The sequence below is a fragment of the Scyliorhinus canicula genome, chromosome 5 (assembly GCF_902713615.1).
Source record: "Scyliorhinus canicula chromosome 5, sScyCan1.1, whole genome shotgun sequence".
Classification (NCBI taxonomy): domain Eukaryota; kingdom Metazoa; phylum Chordata; class Chondrichthyes; order Carcharhiniformes; family Scyliorhinidae; genus Scyliorhinus; species Scyliorhinus canicula.
Genome location: NC_052150.1, coordinates 182,293,270 through 182,315,948, shown reverse-complemented (window position 1 = coordinate 182,315,948; position 22,679 = coordinate 182,293,270). Strand labels below are relative to the sequence as shown.

The window sequence follows — 22,679 nt, the reverse complement described above, 5'->3', positions numbered from 1 at the left end:
GGAAGTAGATTTAGGACTGAGTTTAGGAGGAACGTCTTCGGGACTTCCGGTTGCGGCTATGCGGAGCTAAGCCGCACGTTCGGCAGCTCCTGCCAGGAACGGACTTTTGGGCTCTTTTAAGGGCCCCCAGCGGTACTTACTCGACGGTGGAAGGTGTCTGCAGCGGATCCCCAGTGGTCTATGGTCTTGACCAGGAGTGGGGCCAGGCAAAATAGCGGTGGCAGCGCCTAAGAAAAAGCGGGGGAAGAGAATCAAGATGGCGGCCGGCGGAGGCCTCGAGGAATGGAGGCAGTGGGCGCAGGTGCAGCAGGAGACTCTCCAGCGATGTTTTCAGGATCTAAAAGTGGAGCTGCTAGACTCGCTGAAGGCGAATGCGGACAAGCTGCTGGCGACGCAGGCAGCCCAGGGGGTGGAGATCCGGGAGCTCCGACAACAAGCCTCTGAAAGAGAGGATGAGGCCGTGGCCCTCGCGGTAAAGGTGGAGATACATGAGGTGCTCCATAAGAAGTGGCAGGAGCTGTTTGAGGAGATGGAGAACCGGTCGAGGCGGAACAATTTGCGGATCCTGGGCCTCACGGAGGGGCTGGAGGGGTCAGACCTGGGGGCCTATGTGGTTGTTTTGTTGAACTCGCTGATGGGAGCTGGGTCCTTCCAGGGGCCCCTGGAGCTGAAGGGGGACCACAGAATACTGGCCAGGATGCCAGTATCCAACACATAACCAGCTTAAAACAGCATAAAGGGGCAGCACGGGTAGCATGGTGGTTAGCATAAATGCTTCACAGCTCCAGGGTCCCAGGTTCGATTCCTGGCTGGGTCACTGTCTGTGCGGAGTCTGCACGTCCTCCCCGTGTGTGCGTGGGTTTCCTTCGGGTGCTCCGGTTTCCTCCCACAGTCCAAAGATGTGCGGGTTAGGTGGATTGGCCATGCTAAATTGCCCGTAGTGTCCTAAAAAATACGTAAGGTTAAGGGGGGGGGGGGGGGGGGTTGTTGGGTTACGGTTATAGGGTGGATACGTGGGTTTGAGTAGGGTGATCATTGCTCGGCACAACATCGAGGGCCGAAGGGCCTGTTCTGTGCTGTACTGTTCTATGTTCTATGATGCCCAAGCCGAATGAGCTGCCACGGGTGGTGCTGGTGCGGTTCCACCGGTTCGCTGACCGAGAGTGTGTGCTTAGGTGGGCCAAGAAGGAGCGGAGTAGAAAGTTAGAGAACACGGTAGTGCGGATCTACTAGGACTGGAGTACGGAGGTGGCTAAGCGGAGGTCCGGGTACAACCGGACGAAGGCAGTGCTCCACAGAATGAGTGTGAAGATTGGCATGTTACAGCCGGTGCGTCTGTGGGTCACTTTCAAGTACCGGCACTTTTATTTTGAGTCCCCGAAGGAGGCGTGGGCCTTTGTGCAGGCCGAGAATTTGGACTCTGACTGAGGGTCGGGGGTTTGTAAATAACTGTGTTAGCTTTTGGTGGGAAGGGTCTCTGTTTTATGTTGTTTTATGCTGTTTTAAGCTGGTTATGTGTTGGTTCTTGGGCGGGTGGGGTGCTGTCTTTTTTGTGTGGGCGGGGTTGGGCAGAGGGAAAGCGCGGGCTTTTCTTCTGTTTCCCGCGCTGAGGGTGGATGGGGGTGGGGTCAGAGCTGAGAAGCACGGGCTTTTTTCCTGCGCGAGAGCGGGAGGGGGAGGAGAAGGGTCTGCTGATGGGTCTGGGGGAGGAGGAGTAGCCCCACATTGGGGGGGGGGGAGGTCAGAGGTGTGGTGGGAGTCGCCGGGGTCATCAGAAGTTAGCTGGCTCACGGGAGTGCTACGGAGGAAGTAACGTGGCTGGGAGGGGTCCTAGCCTGGGGGGAGAGGGGGGGGGGTACCGTGTTGCTGCTGAAATGGCCAGGAAGGAGCTGGAGTATGCAGGGGGGGCTGGGGTGGGGGTTTGCCGCCGTGGGGAACGGACCGAGCGGGGGGTGCTGGCCTGGAGCGGGCAGGGGATGGGTTATGGCTAGTCGGCAGGGGAGGGGGGCGGGGAGCACTCTGATCCGGCTGATAACTTGGAATGTGTGGGGGCTGAATGGGCCGGTCAAATGGGCCCAGGTGTTTACGCACCTGAAGGGGCTGAAGGCAGATGTGGCTATGCTCCAGGAGACGCACCTGATGGTGGCGGACCAGGTTAGACTGAGGAAGGGCTGGGTAGGCCAGGTGTTTCATTCGGGGCTGGATGCAAAAAATCGGGGGGGGGTGGCAATTCTGGTGGGAAAAAGGGTGTCGTTTGAGGCGTCAAAGGTGGTGGCTGACAGTGGAGGGAGGTATGTGATGGTGAGCGGCAAGCTGCAGGGGGAGCGGTTGGTGCTGGTGAATGTCTATGCCCTAAATTGGGATGATGTGGGTTTTATGCGGCGCGTGCTGGGCCGCATTCCGGATCTAGAGACGGGGGGGGGGACTTTGACACAGTGCTGGATCCCCCATTGGATCGATCCATGTCCAGGACGGGCAGGAGGCCCGCGGCGGCTAAGGTGTTGAGGGGGTTTATGGACCAGATTTGGGGGGGGGGGGGGGGGGGGGGTGGATCCTTGGAGGTTTGCGAGGCCGAGGGCCAGGGAGTATTAATTTTTTTCCCACGTGCATAAAGCCTATTCCCGTATCGATTTTTTTGTCCTGAGCAGGGGCCTGATTTTGACGGTGAAGGATGCCGAGTATTCGGCCATAGTCATTTCGGACCATGCCCCACACTGGGTAGACCTTGAGCTGGGGGAGGAGAGGGACCAGCGCCCGCTCTGGCGCCTGGAGGTGGGACTGCTGGCGGATGAGAAGGTGGGCGGGCGGGTTCGGGGGTGTATCAAGAGGTACTTAGAGGCCAATGATAATGGGGACGGTGGGGACGGTTTGGGAGGCATTGAAGGCGGTGATTAGAGGGGAGTTGATTTCCATCTGAGCCCATAGGGAGAGGAGAGAGCAAAGAGAGAGGGAGAGGTTGGTGGGGGAGATGGTGAGGGTGAACAGGAGGTACGCGGAGACTCCTGAGGAGGGGCTGTTGGGGGAGCGACGCAACCTTCAGGCCAAGTTCGACTTGCTGACCACCGGAAAGGCGGAAGCTCAGTGGAGGAAGGCACAGGGAGCGGTGTACGAAGATGGGGAGAAGGCGAGTAGGATGCTCCACCAGCCTAGTGAGGTTAAGCTTGTGAAGGGCCCCCCAGCTCCTAGCCACCTGGACTCCCATGTACCGAAAGCTCCTCCCCGCCCTTTTCAGCAGGAGCCTACCAATCCCCTCCTCTTGATCCCCCGGGTGCACGACGAACAGCTCACTCATACTCGTCTGGGTAAGAGTGAGCTGTTCGTCGTGCACCCGGGGGATCAAGAGGAGGGGATTGGTAGGCTCCTGCTGAAAAGGGCGGGGAGGAGCATTCGGTACATGGGAGTCCAGGCCCTTCACAAGCTTAACCTCACTAGGCTGGTGGAGCAAATGGAGGAGTAGTTCAAAAGATGGGACATGTTGCCGCTGTCGCTGGCGAGCAGGGTGCAGTCCGTCAAGATGACGGTGCTCCCAAGGTTTTTGTTCCTGTTCCAGTGCCTCCCCATCCTTATCCCGAAGGCCTTTTTTAGGAGGGTCAACAGGAGTATTACGGGATTTGTATGGGCGCATGGGACTCCGAGGGCGAGAAGGGTGTTTTTGGAGCAGGGGCAGGGATAGGGGGGGCTGGCGTTGCCCAACCTCTGTGGGTACTATTGGGCTGCCAACGCAGCGATGGTGCGTAAGTGGGTAATGGACGCGGCAGGGGCAGCATGGAAGAGGATGGAGATGGCGTCCTGCGTGGACACGAGCCTGGAGGCGCTGGTAATGGCGCCATTGCCGCTCCCTCCAACAAGGTATACCACGAGCCCGGTGGTGGCGGCTACCCTCAAATTTTGGGGGCAATGGAGACGGCACGGGGGGGAGGTGGAGTCCCCGATACGGGGGGACCACTGGTTTGTTCCAGGGAGCATCGATGGCGGATTTCTGGGCTGGCAGAGGGTAGGTATTAGGAGGTTGAGGGACCTGTTTGTGGATGGGAGGTTTGCGAGCCTGGGTGAGTTAGAGGGGAAGTTTGGGCTCCCCCCGGGGAACATGTTTAGGTACATGCAGGTTAGGGCATTTGCCAGGCGGCAGGTGGAGGGGTTCCCTCTGCTGCCACCACGTGGGGTACGGGACAGGGTGCTCTCGGGGGTGTGGGTTGGAGGGGGGAAGATTTCGGACATGTACCACGTCATGCAGGAGGTGGATGAGGCCTCGGTGGAGGAGCTGGAGGGTAAATGGGAGGAGGAGCCGGGAGAGGAGATTGAGGAGGGGACGTGGGCGGATGCCCTGGAAAGAGTGAATTCCTCCTCTTCCTGTGCGAGGCTTACCCTCATACAGTTCAAGGTGCTGCACAGGGCCCACATAACTGGGATGAGGATGAGTAGGTTTTTCGGGGGCGAAGACTGGTGTGCTAGGTGCTTGGGGAGCCCAGCGAACCACGCCCATATGTTCTGGGCATGCCCAGCGTTGTGGGAGTTTTGGAAGGCGGTAGCAAGGACGGTGTCAAGGGTGGTAGGATCCAGGGTCAAGCCAGGCTGGGGACTCGCAATTTTTAGGGTTGCAGTGGAGCCAGGAGTGCAGGAGGCGAAAGAGGCCGGTGTTCTGGCCTTTGCGTCCCTAGTAGCCTGGCAGAGGATCTTGCTTCAATGGAAGGATGCGAGGCCTCCAAGCGTGGAGGCCTGGATCAATGATATGGCGGGGTTCATCAAATTGGAGAAGGTGAAATTTGCCCTGAGGGGATCAGTACAGGGGTTCTTTAGGCGTGGGCAGCCTTTCCTGGACTTCCTGGCAGAACGGTAGGAAAATAGGCCGGCAGCAGCAGCAACCCGGGGGGGGGGGGGTGGGGGGGGGGGGGGGAGAGGAGGGGAGAGGGTGGGGGGGGGGGGGTTTGTTTCTGGGGAAGGGAGAAATGTGTATATGTGTTTATTGAATATGCCGGGTGTTTATCTATTTCTTCTTTTTGTAGTTACTGGGGGGGGAGGAGGGGGGGGGGTTGGTTTTGGGGTTAGTGGGTTTTTCTTTTTGTGTTAATACTGTTTTCTTGTTGTTATTTTCTGTCCGTGATATCTTTTTGAAAATCTCAATAAAAATGATTTTAAAAAAAGAGGAACTTCTTCACCCAAAGGGTTGTGAATCTATGGAATTCCTTGAGTTGAGGCTCCTTCATTAAATGTTTTTAAGGTAAAGATAGATAGTGTTTTGAAGAATAAAGGGATTAAGGGTTATGGTGTTTGGGCTGGAAAGTGGAGTTGAGTCCACAAAAGATCAGCCATGATCTCATTGAATGGTGGAGTAGGTTCGAGGGGCCAGATGGCCTACTCCTGCTCCTTGTTCTTATGTTCTTATGTTCTTATAAGAGACTGTTAGCTAAATTTGAATGCCATATATTGATGGCAATTTATTGAGTCGCAAGAGTCAGGGAGTAGAGGTAAAAAGTAGGAACACAAATTGGTAGAATATACCACTGGTGTTCCACACATATTGGCTGGAGCCCTACATTTTCATTGTACATGTCAATGATTTTGCTGATGGGATAGAGAACCACTTATCCTGGTAATCAATGATACAAAGATAAATAACGTTGAAAGCAATTTCATGGAAGCATAAACTTACAAAGATATATTTACAGATATAATGAATGGACAAGATTGGGAAAAGTGGGCAGGACGGTAGCATAGTGGTTAGCACAGTTGCTTCGCAGCTCCAGGGTCCCAGGTTCGATTCCCGGCTGGATCGCTGTCTGTGTGGAGTCTGCACGTCCTCCCCTTGTCTGTGTGGGTTTCCTCCGGGTACTCCGGTTTCCTCCCACAGTCCAAAGATGTGCGAGTTAGGTGGATTGGCCATGCTAATTGCCCTTAGTGTCCAAAAAAATGTTAAGTGGGGGTTACGGGGACAGGGTAGATATGTGGGCTTCAGTAGGGTGCTCTTTGTAAGGGCTGGTGCAGACTCGATGGGCCGAATGGCCTCCTTCTGCACTGTAAATTCTATGATTCTATGATTCTTTGAAATGGATTTCAATGTAGGCCAGTGTGAGATCATCCACTCTGGACCAAAGCAAACATCAGAATACTTTCTAAATGATGAAAGGCTAGAAGTAGAGGCAGTCCAAAGACAATTATGGCGTTTTGTAAATAAAATGTCATGGACAGGTACAACAACAATCAAAAAGGCAAATGAAAGGCTGACCTTTGCACCTAATGGACTAAGAGGCAAAGATTTAGAAGTCATGCTGCAACTCTACAAAGCCTGGAGCTCTGAGAATTCTTCTGAGTACAACACCTTAGGAAGAATATACTGGTGTTGGAGGGAGTGCCGTGTACATTTCTAAGCACGCTCCATGGATCACTGCTGAATTAGAATCATATTATCAGGTGACATTATTGTAAATTGTACTTTGAAAATCTTTGAATTATATTCAGATAACATATATATGTGTTGTACAGCATCATTGAGGATAGTGCATTTTAATTTTGGTAACAATGTATCAATTTTAAAAAGCTGTAACATCATAAAAATATAATACACATAAGTAAATATTCATTGAATTGAACAAGCATTTCAATCATTTCCAGAAAACTGTTCTCTAATCTGTACACTTGTCACTAATAAAATACTATTTTCCCACATTCATGATAATAAAAACCTCAAATCAACATTATTCAGAATGGATTTTAAAGTACTATAATTATTAACCGATTAGAATGAACAAATTAACTTGTGACGATTCTGAAGAAGTAACATGTTCAAATGAGCAACATTGTTTTTCTGAAACTGCTTCATTTTGGCACAAGATTAAGAGTTGTGTAGAGAAAGGAGCAATTTTCCACTTTCAACCCTGTGACTGTCAAAACCACTTCAAAGGTTTCTCCTCCTTTAAAGGCATAACTTTCACCTTCATCTCATAAATCTTTAAACTTGGCATACTGACAGACTTTTTAAAAGGTTTAGGAGGGCAGATAAGAACATTTTTACGTTATTATTAGGCATGCGTGTTTATGAGATAATGAGTGATTCTCTAAATAGTTTTGAGGTACAGAGGAGCACATTTGCATTTTATTTTGGGAAAATTTCCATTGTTCAATGGGTTTAAAGTCTGCAGATGGGGAGAGCAGACAAAGGAACCCCCATCCCAGGGAAGACCCCGATCTGAGCCCACCCAGCCCAGCACAACCTCCCCTGACCACCCACCTGAGAGGAAAGACCCCCTTTAGCACCCCGCCAGCGATTATTGGGAGGGTACTTACTTCATACCATTCCATGTACTGCAGATGCCAGGTTGGCACTGCCAAGGGATGGGGCATGAAAGGTGGATGGGGGGGGGGGGGGGGTAGATGTAGGGCCTGGAGGGAGTGAGGTGGGGGGAATAACGGGGCTGTGAAGGAGGTGTCTGGGGGGGTGAGTGAGGTGGGGGAATGGGGTGCTGAAACAGGAGTCTTGGGGAGTGAGGTGGGGTAATAGGGTGGCTGAAGAGGGTCCAGGGTTGTGAGGGGGGCTGAATGGGGGCTGAAGGGGTTTCTGAAGGGAGGGTTATGCAAGCAAATAGGGTGGGGGATGTCCTATCTGTGATCCAAAGGTGGGGATGAAGCAGCTAATGGAGATTGGACCGTCCTTTATAAAGGGCGCTGTGATCTCAGAGGTGCTGGATCTGTCTGGGAGATAAGATCCCACTCTTCTCAATTGCAACATGGACCCCGCTAGACCACTGAATGCCACAAAAATTGTGATTTCCATTGAATTTTAAAATAATCCATTGCGTGGAATTTCCCTTTCAAACATCATCAAAATAGTATGGATGTTAATTGTTTTACCATTCGCATTTATATTTTAAAAGCGAAATACTGCGGATGCTGGAAAACTGAAATAAGAACAGAAAATGCTGGCAAGACTCAACAGATCAGCCAGCATCTGTGGAGAGAGAAACAGAGTTAATGTTTCAAGTCTGTATGACTCTACTTCAGAGGCCAAGATTTATATTTTGTTTATTTATAGTGACAAGCTTTTTCAATTAATAGGTAATTTAAAATCTCAGATGTACCACAGTGAGGATAATTAACTGATAGCACTCCAATCTATTTTACTTCATTTAGTGGGGAAAGTAAAAACAATGGATGTTTTTGTGCGTAGACAGCTATGGACAATCTGGAACAATCTAGAATAGAAACAAAATGCTGGAAACTCTCAGCAGCTCTGACAGCATCTGCAGATTGAGAAACAGAGTTAACCCATTTTGAGTTCAACATGATTCTTCTTTGGAACTGAACAGGTAGAAATGTGATGGGGTTTTGTGCTGTTGCGATAATGGGAAAGGTCAAGTAGAATAATGGGACAGGTAAAAAAAAGGAAAGTCAGGGCAGCGAAATTAAGTAACAAAAATGTTATGGAACAAAAGACAAAAGGAATGATAATGATTCCATGAAAGAAACAAAACATTGGCCCAGAGTGAGTGTTACTGAGAGTAATGGACAACTTTGTTTGAAAGCAAAAAAACTGAAACCAAGATACAGACTGGTACTTGACAAAAGAAAAAAACAATATGGAGAGTAGAGTTCATTGTCTAAAGTTGATTTACTCAATGTTGAGTCTAGAATGCTTATTCTGGAGTTGTGGCACTTTTGGTCAAACAGTGTTGGTTTTCACTTGGCCACTACAGCAAGGAAAGTAGAGAAATGTGACAGCAAGGTGGTGAAGTAAAGTGGCCAGTGACTGGAATGTTGGAGATGTGTTTGAGGACTGAGTGAAGATGTTCCACAAAGCAGTTACCCAGCCTGTGTTTGGTGCCCCCAACATAACAGAAAGTGCCTTGTGAACAGCGAATGCAATACACTAAATATATGGAGGTACAAGTAAAGCGCTGTTTCACCTGAAGGATTGTTTGGGGCCTTGGACAGTGAGGAGGACAGGGGTGCGTTTCTTCCATTTTCAGGTTAAATTCTCCTGTCAGTAGGGAATCAAGAGTGGTCCCTGTTATCACTGAGAGCAAAGCTGACGTGCCATTCAATGGCACTTTTTTTTAAACCATGGATCCGGTTCTAAGTTGGATCTGAGAGAGGTGGGTCCTAAATCCACTGATGGGTCTCTGAAATCAGGGCACCCTTTTTAAAGTTACAGGTCCATCGAATCACTGGCAAGGACTCCCCCCCCCCCCCCCCCACCCCTCCCAATTGCTGGCAAGGGCTTCCCACCACGATCGCTGACAGCCCCGCCTCAGTCCACCCTCTTCAATCCCTGCTTGAGCCCTCCCTGAGTCACCCCCCTTTAACCTCCCACAGTCTCCATTCAGCTCTCCCCTCAGTCCCGCCCGCAGCCCTCCCCACAGTCCCCCACTTCAGACCCCCATGTCCCCATTAACACAGTTGTCAGGAACTTCACAAATTCATGCCAGCAGGACTCCTGGCTGGGGCTCCTGGAACATCCCAGGGGCAGGTGAATTAGGTTTCCTGCCCAATAATGTTCTGTAAATTAGCTTTACTGAGTGTCTGCATGTTCCTGCTGGGTCTAGATAGGAACCTCATCGAGGCTGGCACCCTTGCCTGGGCTGGTGGGATAGGCTGGGAGATTCTCAATTGGGTTGACGCCTGTCTCATTTTTGGCCAGATACCTGATTCACCGGCCATCGCGATTCCTGCCACTGACTAGTGCCCCAAGAATCCTCCCCAGGTGTTAATTCTTAGAATCAATGGGAAGGTGACAGGTGTATTAAAAATAGGAACATAGGAACAGGAGTGGGCCATTCAGCCTTTCAAGCCTGTCCCGCCATTTTATGAGATGATGTGTGATCTGTGGCTTACTTCCACATACCTGCCTCAGGCCCATATCCCTTAATGTTATGTTGAACAAAAAATTATCAATCTCAGATTTTAAATTAACAACTGTCTGAGCTATAACTGCTATTTGTAGAAGAGAGTTCCAAACTTCCACCACCCTTTGATTGAAGAAGTTCTTCCTAACATCTCTCCTGACTGGTCTTGCCCTAATTTTTAGATTATGCCGCCTAATTTTAGAATCTCCAACTAGTGGAAATGGTTGATCTTTATCCACCCTATCTTTCCCTGTTAATATCTTAAATACTTCGATCAGATCACCCCTTAGCCTTCCAAATTCCGAGAAGGTGAAGAAAAGAAACTGGTACAATCTGGGTTTTACTCATCTGAAATTCTACCATTTCCATATGGGTTGCTTATCACCTTTCCACTGAATGCTTCATTCACATAGATTTGCTGTTTTGTGAATTTTGCTGCCGTGTCTGATTTTACACTATTCAACTTTCTGCGGGTTGCAAAGAATGTCAGAAACACAGGCAGAAATATGAGACCATGAATTGCCCCAAAAGTTATGACGAGGAACATGATTTTGAAAAATGTCCTGAATATGTAACTTTCTGCAGCGGCCAACACAACCACACCCAGTATCGTTGAAAGAGCTCCCTGGATAATAGGATAACCGAGAGTGTACAATGCATCAATACTTCGCTCATTGGCACTTTCTTTCTCACTTGATACAAATGCGTATGAAATATGAGCTGAGAAGTCCACAGAAAATCCAATACAAATGACCAGATTAATCATAGATATAGAATCTAAATTGACATCCCAGAAAGTCATGAAACCAGCCACACCCACTAAACATGACGCAGTCGCAAATGTTACCCACAGAGAGCAGATTGGATTAGGTATGAACAATAAGGCAATAACCAGCATTGCTGCAGCAGCCACGGCTACATTCTGTATTGTGTTGGTTACGATAACAAGATATTGATCATAATAGATGAACGCAGGATGATAAACTAGCAAAGGGATTTTACATTCTTGTGCCAGCTTTCTTAATTCAATCAGCATCTGTTTCTCTGCAATTGAATTATCGACATAAATGGTCTGAATAAAAAATCGTGAAGCAATAATGCTTTGGTTATTTTTTGAAAATTCAACATCTTGTTTAAATAAAGGAACAATTTGAAAGAGTAAAGCTAAATTGTCTAAGAATGTATTTTTCTTCGTTATATCTATCTGCATCTGTTTGGAAATACTAATGTACGTTCGAAGCCAGGACTCTGACAGGGTACGATCTACATATGAATTATTTTCCAATCTGTCCATACAAATTTCAATTTCATTCTGAATGGTGGAATTCCAATATTCCACAGGTTCAGTGACAGAAACCATGACTCGTGGTCCATATTTCGAGAAAAAATCACTTTGGTCGTCATAGAATTGAACCACATATGAATCATCAGAGGCCAGATTTCGAAGATCGATACCTTCTTTGATGTTTAAACAGCCATAAATACTGCCAGCCAAATATCCAGCATACAGGAGCACCACAAATGCCTTGGTCCATCTGATTGTAAGGATTGGACCATAATATTTCTTAAAGAAGAAATAAACTGGATGCTCTGATTCTGCACCTGATTCCTGATCAGAAGCCCCACCTACACAACACATTGCATAGCATTTAGATTCGTCTGGTTTAGGATCATGTTCAACCTTTCTGAATGTCAGCCAGTGTCTGTTACTGGCTTCTCGTCTCCCATTCAGTGCGAGAACAGCTCCAAAAAACGTAATATTGTAAAGGAAGCAGAACAGAACAGTTGTACCTGTGTAAACACAAAATGACTGTACAGATCGAAAAGGTGTCAGAATGCCAATATAAAAAGCTAAAACATCAGTCAGAGTGGTGATTGTAATGGAAACAGCTGCTTCAGCGTACGTCTCTGCCAGGCGATCCCCAACTTTATCTTTAACCTTTGTCTTTTGCCAGCTGGCGAGCATAATGAACATATCATCTACACCAATACCTAGAAATGTGAGATATAGTGAATTAATACACCAGTTATGAAATGAAAAGTTATTATTAATTAATGATCACAAATGGTGGTGAATACAGTTAACATTCTTGTCTGAATGATGTATCTTTTGGAATCAATACTTGCTGCAAAATATTAGCTTTCAATGGGTAGTAATTATTTCATAGATGTAGAAGGAAGTCGAAGCCAGAATGCTGCAACTAAATGCAAACACTATGCCATATCTGCACTGTTTTTCTATTTTTTACCTGTTAACAGGAGTATTCTGCAACATTACAACTGATATGGAGACATAATTCTGCATTCAAATTATAGGCTGCACAATATAGGAATTATGAAAGTTACAGCCACATAGACAAAATTGTTCCACTTTGATGGCTGTCTGCAAACCTGCCTGATAACAACAAGTGAATATGGAGAAAACACAGGTTTTCTCTACTCCAGTCCAAATTTGAGCTTCAAAAACAACATGGAGTTTTTGGAGAGTTGTGAGTCTGGAGAAACTTGAAGAAATAGGGAGGTGCAAAGCCATGGAGCTATGTAAACACTAAGATGAAAATGTTAAAATCAGTGTATTGGAAATCCAGGACACAGCGTAAGTCAGGACATGTGACTCAGAGGAGAGATTTTTAAGGTACAGGCGCGTAAGTAAGTGGGAATGAAGGTGCATGATACAAAGAAGTGATCAGAGATGGTTTTATTTATGACTGAGATGATGGGGTTAGAGAGGTCATGTGAGGTGGCAAAGCTGGTCATGATCATGAGAAGCAGTCTTTGTGGAGGGAAAGGTTTTGGGAGGACAGGCCGGCGAGGTGATTGAGGATGGTGGTGAAAATCACCAAGAATGAGGAGTTGTTCAGTGCAGGGAGGAAAGGAGTGAAAGTATTTCAGTGTGAAATTTGGGATTGGGTAGTAGAGAAAGATATTTTAAAAGAGAGGTTAGAGAGATGGAATGAGGTCAAGTGTACAAAGGAGAACATGCCAGAGAGAATCAGAATCTCAGAATTGTTACAGTGCGGAGGGAGGCCATTTGGCCCGTCATGTCTGTACTGGATTTCTGAATCATGGTAGGGGTCAGAATAATCTGTAATTTAAGCAGACAAATTTGAGAGGCCAATCATCTGAAGTTTGATCATACTTTAATTGGGAAAATAATATTACTGACCTAGAATCAGAAAAGGTGCATTTGCTGTATTGATGGCAAACTTCATCCCACAGAACAAAAGTAGTCCAAATCCCGACAGTACGGCTAATCCAGCTGATACAACTCCCAGAGTAGCGACCCAAAGCTTATTTCTCACACAGTCAAACCTGAAATTAAATTGGATCATATTCTATAACACAACAGACCTTCTTGTATGAAGTTTTCAATGTAAGTGCGTTACAAATAAATGTGAAAATATAGTTCCTACCTCATACAAGATGTGATGGAAAAGAATATTGAAAGAAAATATGTGATAGAGAACAAAGGAATAATCTTTTTTGAATTTCCTTCAAATTCTTCTTGTCTTGACAGTGACGTGAAATAAGAGACCTGAAATTCAGGATCAAAGGTTATAAATGCATTGTTAAATTATTTTTAGACAATTGCATCCTGTTGTTCATTCATACCTCTTAAAAATTCAATTATTTATTTGACATGATCAGCAACAAAAACAATGTTTAATTCTTATTTTCAAACAATGTTTTTGAGCACAATAACTGATCGATAGATTGTAAAATGTTGCTCGCTTTTACTTTCTTGAAAACAATTAATTAATTTGTAATAAATATAAGGTGCACATTCCTGCATGTTGCAGAATTATTGTCCAGACTTGGTGCCCTTTATTTCAGAACAATGCTGTCATCCTTAATTTACAATTACAAATAGGAATATGATCAATGTCGTATATAATAGTTTTTCAAAGTCAGAGCTGTGACCAGCGAGCGGGTGGATAGCGTGCAGGTGTCAGGAGAGTCATGGAGCGATCGGTACCGCTGTTCCCGCGGTGGTCCTGATTGTGGGAGAAGCGGCGAACAGCCTCCACTGACTTTTACATGGAGAATTGCGGCCGCTGAACCTTTTAAGTGGAGATACAGATTAGACTGCGTGGAGTCTTCTGGCCAGAGATGGCAGCAGAGAGTAGGTCACGTGCACTGCACATAGAATTGATGTTAAATGCTGTCCAGAGATTTGGCGTCAAAGCAGGGAGCTGAGTTGCTTCAATTTTGCAGCTGCTGGCAAGCAAGGCAAGTGAACTGTGAAGATCAATGTTTGTTTTTTAAAAGTAAGAGACAGCCAGAAACTCAAATATGCAGTTTACCTGTTGGAGAGAATCTCACAACAGAATCTGCTGTGAGAGCTGCCAGGAGAGTCCAGGGCAGGACAGAGCAGTGGCAGTGTTACGAGCTCCAGGGTCTCTGGTTAATGGCCATGAAAAAATAAACTTACCTCAAAGAAGTATAAATGTGGGGCGGTATTCTCCGCTAAGGCCAAAAATCGCATAGGCCGTCGTGAACACGGCCGTGGTTCACGACGGCCTCGGGGCCCGCTCCCCGCACCTAATTCACCCCTACCGGGGGGGGCTAGGAGCGGGCCCCCGTCGTTCCCGGCTACGACCTCGGCCGCCAGAAATGACGCGCGAACGGCTCTTTTCATGATGTCATCCACGCATGCGCGGGTTGCCGGTTCCAACCCGCGCATGCGCGGTTGCCATCACCGTGCAGACGGCACGAACCTGCGCATGCGCGGTGCCATCTTTCTCCACCGCCGCCCGGCAAGACGTGATCTTGCCGGGCGGCGGAGGGGAAAGAGTGTGTCCGTTTTGGACATTGTCCCGATGATCGGTGGGCACTGATCGCGGTCCTGTCCCCTCCAGAGCACACTCGCGGTGCTCCTGTCCAAAACGGGCCTCTAGATGCCCCCAAACGGGCATCTGGTGCTCGTTTCACGAATGCAGTGACCAGGTGTGGTTGCTGCCGTGGTGAAATGGGCGTGAAGGGCCGGCCGCTCGGCCCATCGGTCTCGGAGAATCGCCGTTCACTGTGGAAAATGGTGAGCAGCAATTTTTCCGAGGGGGGGGGGAATTGTGGGGGCGCCAGTGGGGGCGGAAAAAATGTCAGGAGGCCCTCCAGCGATTCTCCCAGACCACGTGGGGAGCGGAGAATTCCGCCCATGATTTCTTGAGGTATGGTTTTGTCAATTGTGACAATACAATTAAGGAGACAAAGCCCATGTGTGTTATATTCAAGGAAGAACTGGCAAATGAGTGGAGAAGTTTCAGAATTTGAAATGGAAGTGGTGTGTGAAAAATTCCTTTTCAGGTTGATTCCCCAGAGTCAGTTATTAACTTAGAGCTGACTCCAGATTAAAAGACTATGCTGCTGTGGCTTGCCTGTGATACCACATTAAAAATACACCAAAAGCCCATGCAGCTGTCAGCGTTCTGGAGTAGTATCTCCCAGGAGTCTCCAGTGCTGTGTAAAACAAGCAATTTGTTGCGATTGCCCTTCACGACAACAAGGTTGGATTTTTCGTTTTCATGAAGGTGAAGACGGCACAAAGAAACTGGCTGAACTCAGCACCTGATATGCGCATTGCCCTCTGCTCCTTTGAACCAGATTCAAGTGAGATGAAATGAAAATGAAAATTGTTTATTGTCACGATTAGGCTTAAATTAAGTTACTGTAAAAAGCCCCTAGTCACCACCTTCCGGCGCCTGTTCGGGGAGGCTGTTACGGGAATCGAACCGTGCTGCTGGCCTGCCTTGGTCTGCTTTCAAAGTCAGCGATTTAGCCCAGTATGCTAAACAGCCCCTGTGCTAAACAGATTGAATCCCCCTTTGCATTAAAAGGTAAGAGAACATGGTGTTTGTCATGAAGGTCGATCGGCGTGTGTCACAAAGGTCGGTTTGCATGTGTTGCGAAGGTTGGCCGGTTCCAAACCCATGAGAAAAAGTTTGAAAAACACTGTAGTACACAACACTTAAAACGTGTGACTCTCACATTCTTAAGTTAAGTCTTCTTTTCTTATAATGAAAGGTAGAACATAGCACTGACCTTTCAAACTGTTCAACCAGTCACACAATTAAGCTGCATAGCCAAATTATATAAGTCATAATTCAACAACAACTGAAGAGAATTTGACATCACACCACCCAAATTGAGAGCATTTTGCACTTCCTCAGAATCCAAAAGAGATGATCAAGTTTTTTTTTTGGATTCATGAGATGTGGGTGTCACTGGCGAGGCCAACATTTGTTGCCCATCAATAATTGCCCTTGAGAAGGTGTTAGTGAGCTGTCTTCCTGAACCGCTGCAGTCTATGTTATGTAGGTACATCCACACTGCTGGTAGGAAGGGAGCTTCAGGACTTTGACACAGTGACAGTGAAGGAACGGCGATACATAGACCATAGCCATAGAACAGTACAGCACAGAACTGGCCCTTCGGCCCTCGATGTTGTGCCGAGCAATGATCACCCTACTCAAACCCACGTATCCACCCTATACCCTTAACCCAACAACCCCCCCTTAACCTTACTTTTTTAGGACACTACGGGCAATTTAGCATGGCCAATCCACCTAACCTGCACATCTTTGGACTGTGGGAGGAAACCGGAGCACCCGGAGGAAACCCACGCACACATGGGGAGGACGTGCAGACTCCGCACAGACAGTGACCCAAGCCGGAATCGAACCTGGGACCCTGGAGCTGTGAAGCATTTATGCTAACCACCATGCTACCGTGCTGCCCCGAATACAGTTGTGAATCAGAATGGTAGGTGGCTTGGAGGTTGTCCCATGCATCTGCTGTCAGGTGGTTGAGATCGTGGGTGTGCAAGATGCTGGTGAATGAGCTTTGCCGAGTTGGTACAATCCACAGATGGTACATCAGTGATGGAAAGAATGATGTTCAGATTGGTGGATGGGGCTCTGATCAAATGGGTTGCCTTTCCTGGATGGCGTCAAGCTTCTTGAGTATTGTTGGAACTGCACTCGGCCAGGCAAGTAAAGACTATTCCATCACAGTCCAGGCTGGAATCTTATGGATGGTGGACAGGCTTGGTTCAAACATGGACAAAGAACTAACCTCAAGGGGTGAGGAGATAATAACTGCCCTTGGCATCAAGGCCCTATTTTGTTACGTATGGCATCCAGGAGCATTTAGGGAACTGTGACTGTTATATTGCAAGGCGATTGACGAGGCAACATTGAAACACAAAAGAGGTTTATTTAACTAAGGCAAACTGTATACACTGGACAGCACAACTAATACACAGGTCTTGTTCCCACAACTCCCGGGCTAAATCTGGCCAAACCCTAACGACCAGGATCACACTGAAACTCCTGATCACGTGCTGTGCCTCTGTATGCTCTAGGCCCGTAATGGGTTGCACGATGTATCACCATTTAAAGGGGCCAGACTACCACAGTGATCTTGGCATCATAAGGTTTTGGTTAGCTGTGGAAATGGAGAAGTGGCAATCTAGAGTAAAATTATTACCCGAGGAAGGAGCTGTGCTCTGAAAGCTAGTGATTCCAAACAAACCTGTTGGACTTTAACCTGGTGTTGAAAGACGTCTTACTGTGCCCACCCAAGTCCAATGCCGGCATCTCCACATCATAAAAATATAAAGTTGAAAGTGGGCCAATTTTAGTGGGATGAGAAGAAAATTTGGCCCAGGTAATTTGGAATCAAAAATTACAGACAAACTGTAACAGAACAATAGGCTGCCTTTAAAGTAGAGATGGTTTGGAGGTACAGTGGAAGGACATTCACATTTTATTTCTATTCATTCATGGGATGTTGACAAGGAGTCAGCATGGCTTCATGAATGGGAAATAGTGTCCGATTAATTTATTAGAGTTTTTTGAGGAAATTGCAACCTGAGTGGATAAAGGGTAATCGGTAGAAGTGTAGTAGCACTGGCACTGTTGTTTCACAGCTCCAGGGTCCCATGTTCGATTCTCGGCTTGGGTCACTGTCCGTCTGGAGTCTGCACGTTCTCCCTGTGCGATGTGCCATCAATGAACACAAAACGAGTAGTGAACGTAACTGTGGCTTTAATAAACTAAACAGAAATACCCCGGATGTGGGCTTCCTGGGGAAGGCAAACGTGCGTTCATGAGGGGTGCGTTCATTGGTGGCAGTGCACAGGGGCGACCGGATGGAGTGGAGCGCATCGGAGAGGACCTCCTGCCAGCAGGAGACTGGGAGACGTCTAGACCGTAGGGCCAGGAGGACGGCCTTCCAGACCGTCGCTGTCTCCCTCTCCACCTGTCCGTTGCTCCGGGGGTTGTAGCTGGTCGTCCTGCTGGAGGCGATGCCCTTGCTGAGCAGGAACTGATGCAACTTGTCGTTCATGAAGGAGGAACCCTGATTGCTATGGATGTAGGCGGGGAACCCGAACAAGGTGAAAAGACAGTGCAGGGCCTTGATGACGGTGGCAGAGGTCATGTCAGGGCATGGGATGGCAAAGGGGAATCTTGAGTATTCGTCAACAATGTTGAGGAAGTACACGTTATGGTCAGTGGAGGGGAGGGGCCGTTTGAAGTCGATGCTGAGGCGCTCAAAGGGACGAGGGGCCTTTACCAGGTGCCCCCTGTCTGGCCGATAGAAGTGCGGTTTGCACTCCACGCAGACCTGGCAGTCCCTGGTCACCGTCCTGACCTGCTCGATGGAGTGAGGCAGGTTGCGAGCCTTGATAAAGTGAAGAAAACGGGTGACTCCCGGGTGACAGAGGTCATCGTGGAGGGCCCGAAGTCGGCCTACTTGTGCGCTGGCACAAGTACCACAGGATAGGACATCTGGGGGCTCATTGACCTTCCCAGGTCGACACAAGATATCGTAGTAGTAGGTGGAGAGCTCAATCCTCCACCTCAGAATCTTGTCGTTAGAACATAGAACATAGAACAGTACAGCATAGAACAGGCCCTTCGGCCCTCGATGTTGTGCCGAGCAAAATGATCACCCTACTCAAGTCAACGTATCCACCCTGTACCAGTAACCCAACAACCCCCCCCCCCATTAACCTTATTTTTTTAGGACACTAAGGGCAATTTAGCATAGCCAATCCACCTAACCCGCACATCTTTGGACTGTGGGAGGAAACCGGAGCACCCGGAGGAAACCCACGCACACACGGGGAGGACGTGCAGACGCCACACAGTCAGTGACCCAGCCGGGAATCGAACCTGGGACCCTGGAGCTGTGAAGCATTTATGCTAACCACCATGCTACCCTGCTGCCCCCAATAGAAGTGTCGTTTTTGATCTTGCCCCTCTGTGTATTGTTAAACATGAAGGCAACCAACCGTTGGTCAGTGAGGAGAGTGAATCGCCTGCCGGCCAGGTAATGCCTCCAATGTCGCACAGATTCTACAATGGCTTGGGCTTCCTTTTCGACGGAGCAGTGTTGAATTTCAGAGGTATGGATGGTACGGGAGAAGAAAGCCACGGGCCTGCCCGCCTGGTTGAGGGTGGCGGCCAGAGCAACGTCCGACGCATCGCTCTCCACCTGGAATGGAATGGACTCATCCACAATGTGCATTGCGGCTTTGGCAATATCTGCCTTGATGTGGCTGAAAGCCAGGCAGGCCTCAGCCGTCAGGGGAAAAATGGTGGATTTAATAAGTGGACGGGCCTTGTCCGCATAATTGGGGACCCACTGGGCATAGTAAGAGAAGAACCCCAGGCATCTCTTCAGGGCCTTGGGGCAGTGGGGGAGGGGGAGTTCCAGGAGGGGGCTCATGCGGTCTGGGTCGGGCCCTAGGACTCCGTTTTCCACAACATAACCAAGAATGGCTCGGCGGGTGTGCGGAAAACGCATTTTTCCTTATTGTAGGTGAGGTTCAGGAGTTTAGCGATATGGAGGAAGTGCCGAAGGTTTTCGTCATGGTCCTGCTGGTCATGGCCGCAGATGGTGACATTATCTAAGTACGGGAACGTGGCCTGCAGTCTGTAATGGTCAACCATTCGGTCCATTTCTCATTGGAAGACGGAGACCCCATTGGTGATGCCGAAGGGAACCCTGAGGAAGTGGTAGAGGCAGACATCTGCCTCGAAGGCAGTTTATTGGCGGTCCTCCGGGCGGATAGGGAGCTGGTGGTACGCGGACTCAGGTCAACTGTGGAGAAGACTCGATACTGCACAATCTGGTTGAACATGTCATATATGAGGGGGAAGGGGTACGCATTGAGCTGCATTTACCGGTTGATGGTCTGTCGTTGATAACCATCCAGTGCTTCTCCCCAGTCTTGACGACCGCCGCTTGGGCTCTCCAGGAGCAGGTACTAGCCTCAATGATCCCCTCTCGTAGGAGTCACTGGACCTCCGACATGATAAAGGCCCTGTCCCGGGCACTGTATCGTCTGCTCCTAGTAGCGACGGGCTTACTGTCCGGGGTGAGTTTAGCGAAGAGCGAGGGTGGGGCGACCTAAAGTGTCGCGAGGCTACAGACGGTTAGGGGGGCAGGGGTCCACCGAACTTTAAAGTAAGGCTTTGGAGGTGGCACTGGAAGTCGAACCCCAGTAATAGAACAGTGCAGAGTTGGGAAAGGACGTAGAGTTTAAAATTAGTGTACTCTACGCCTTGTACAGTAAGGGTCATGACACAGTACCCCGGATTTCTACTGAATGTGATCCGGAAGCCAGGGAGATTTCTGGGTCATGGGTAAAATTGGGAGGGAGCAGCGTCTTACCGTATCTGGGTGTATGAAGCTGTTTGTGCTCCCGGAGTCGAAAAGGCAGGCCGTCTCGTGCCCGTTGATCCGGACTGTCATCGTAGATTTTGTGAGGTGATGAGGCCGGGACTGGTCGAGCGTGATAGAGGCGAGCTTCGGAAGGTGATGGGTAGGTCAGTCGGAGGTAGCGGCGGCCAGCATACGACTGGGTGAGCAGGGCTCCTGGGAGGCTGCGGAATGGTCCCAAGATGGCGGCCCCCATGGGTCACGCATAGCGGGTGGCATCGGAGATGGCGTCAAAGATGGCAGCCCCCATGGGCCGCGCATGGTGGGTGGAGTACAAAATGGCGTCAAAGATGGCGGCCCCCATGGGTCACACGTGGTGGGCAAAATCGAAGATGGCGGCGAAGATGGCGGCGCCCACGGGTCACACATGGCGGGTGGCGCGGCAGCTGGGGGCGGCCCCGACAGTCAGGAGACAGCGCTGCTGGGCCTAGGAGTTTTAGGGGGAGATCGGGCCTGGCAGGCTTTCGCAAAGTGGCCCTTCCTCCCACACCCATTGCAAGTCGCATTCCGTGCAGGGCAGCATTGTCAGGGAAGCTTACCCTGGCCGCCAAAGTAGCACTTTGGGCTTCTGGCATTGGTGGGCTGCTGCGCGGCACAGGCTTGTGCCGCACTCGGGTCGGATGGTGGCGGCACCCACGAGGTCCACGAGGGTGCCGCGTGGTCGGAGGAATAGGCCTCCATGTTCTGGAAGGCCACCTCCAGTGAGTTTGAGAGCTGCACTGTCTCTGGGAGGCCGAGTGTACCCTCTGCTAGCAATCGCTGCGACATAGGCCCTGATCAACAGCTCCGCGTGTTGGGTAGCCCATTCCACCTGGCAATCACAGTTCCGGCCGAGTACCCGCAAGGCACGCAAGAATTTTGCTAGTGATTCCTAGGGCATTGTCGTCTCATGGCAAGAAGTTGCCTAGCATACGCCTCAAATACAGACTTCACATATTGTCCCTTCAGCAGCATTATCGCCTCCGTATACGAGGGGGCATCACTGATGAGAAGGAAAACGTGCGGGCTCACCCATGCATTGAGGATCTGCTTCTTTTGGAGGTCGGTAAAGTCTTCGGCAGAGGATCCGAGGTACGCTTCAAAGCAGCTTAGCCAGTGCTCAAATGATGCAGTGGCATCGGCTGCCTGTGGGTCCAACTCCAGGTGATCAGGCTTGAGCGATTAATTCATCTTAGAAGTGTAGTTTATTAAATTGATGTGCCATCAATGAACACAAAACGAGTAGTGAACGTGACTGAGTCTTCAATAAACTAAACAGAAAGCCTCCTGGCCTCTGATCCTGAACTGGGTCAGAGGCGGAGACCAGCCACCTTTATACCGGGCCCGGGGGGAGGCGGAGCCATTGGGCAGTGGTTTACCACATTACATATAATACAGTAGCCGTTCACCACAATACACATATTATACACTACAGTGGTTTACCACACTGTGCGTGGATTTCCTCTGGTGCTCTGGTTTCCTCCCACAAGTCCCGAAAGAAGTGCTGTTAGGTCATTTGAACATTCTGAATTCTCCCTCTGTGTACCCGAACAGGCGCCGGAGTGTGGCGACGAGGGGCTTTTCACAGTAACGTTATTGCAATATTAATGTAAACCTACTTGTGACACGGATAAAGATTATTATTATTATGTTGTATTTAGACTTCCAGAAGGCATTCGACAATAAGATAAGCCCATGGTGTTGGAGGTAGTATATTTGCAAGGAAAGGCCTATGTTGGAATTGTCAGCACGTCACATAGAAGGTAGGAGAGCGCTGATAACCCTCTGTGAGGAAAGCTCTGGCACTCCCCAGTTTCTGTAAATGTCTGACTCCTGTCCTTCTGTTAACAGTACGCTCACACCCATCCTTTGAATGGGATCTGTATCAGGGCATTGATCCTGGACCACTGCGCTGGGGGAAAGGTGGATAGGCAGTGGGGGTGCAGGCTGGCCCACTGTGAAGATTAATGTGACAGAGGCTTGACATTATATCAGGTGTTACATGTTTTAATAGTGAACATTTTACTGGACAGATTTCCATTCCCCCTAGTTACTGATAGAGTCCCCCCCCTCCCCCCACACCACCTCCCCACTGCCCACTCAGTGCTCCTCCCTCTTCTTGATCTTTTGTAGTCT

The 22,679-nt window shown here is 49.0% G+C and overlaps 1 protein-coding gene across 1 annotated transcript in view; it reads right to left on the bottom strand.

Annotated features, from left to right (window-relative positions):
- Nucleotides 1–9,375: 9,375 nt before the first annotated feature.
- LOC119966471 (patched domain-containing protein 3-like) overlaps nucleotides 9,376–22,679 on the bottom strand; it is a 35,374-nt gene continuing 22,070 nt past the window's right edge. The window contains exons 2-4 of the mRNA XM_038798202.1: nucleotides 13,250–13,371; nucleotides 13,003–13,148; nucleotides 9,376–11,828 (exon numbers count right to left, since the gene is read on the bottom strand). Of these exons, the coding sequence (XP_038654130.1) occupies nucleotides 10,177–11,828; nucleotides 13,003–13,148; nucleotides 13,250–13,371 (1,920 nt within the window). The 3' untranslated portion in view covers nucleotides 9,376–10,176. The remainder of the gene's footprint in view (nucleotides 11,829–13,002; nucleotides 13,149–13,249; nucleotides 13,372–22,679) is intronic.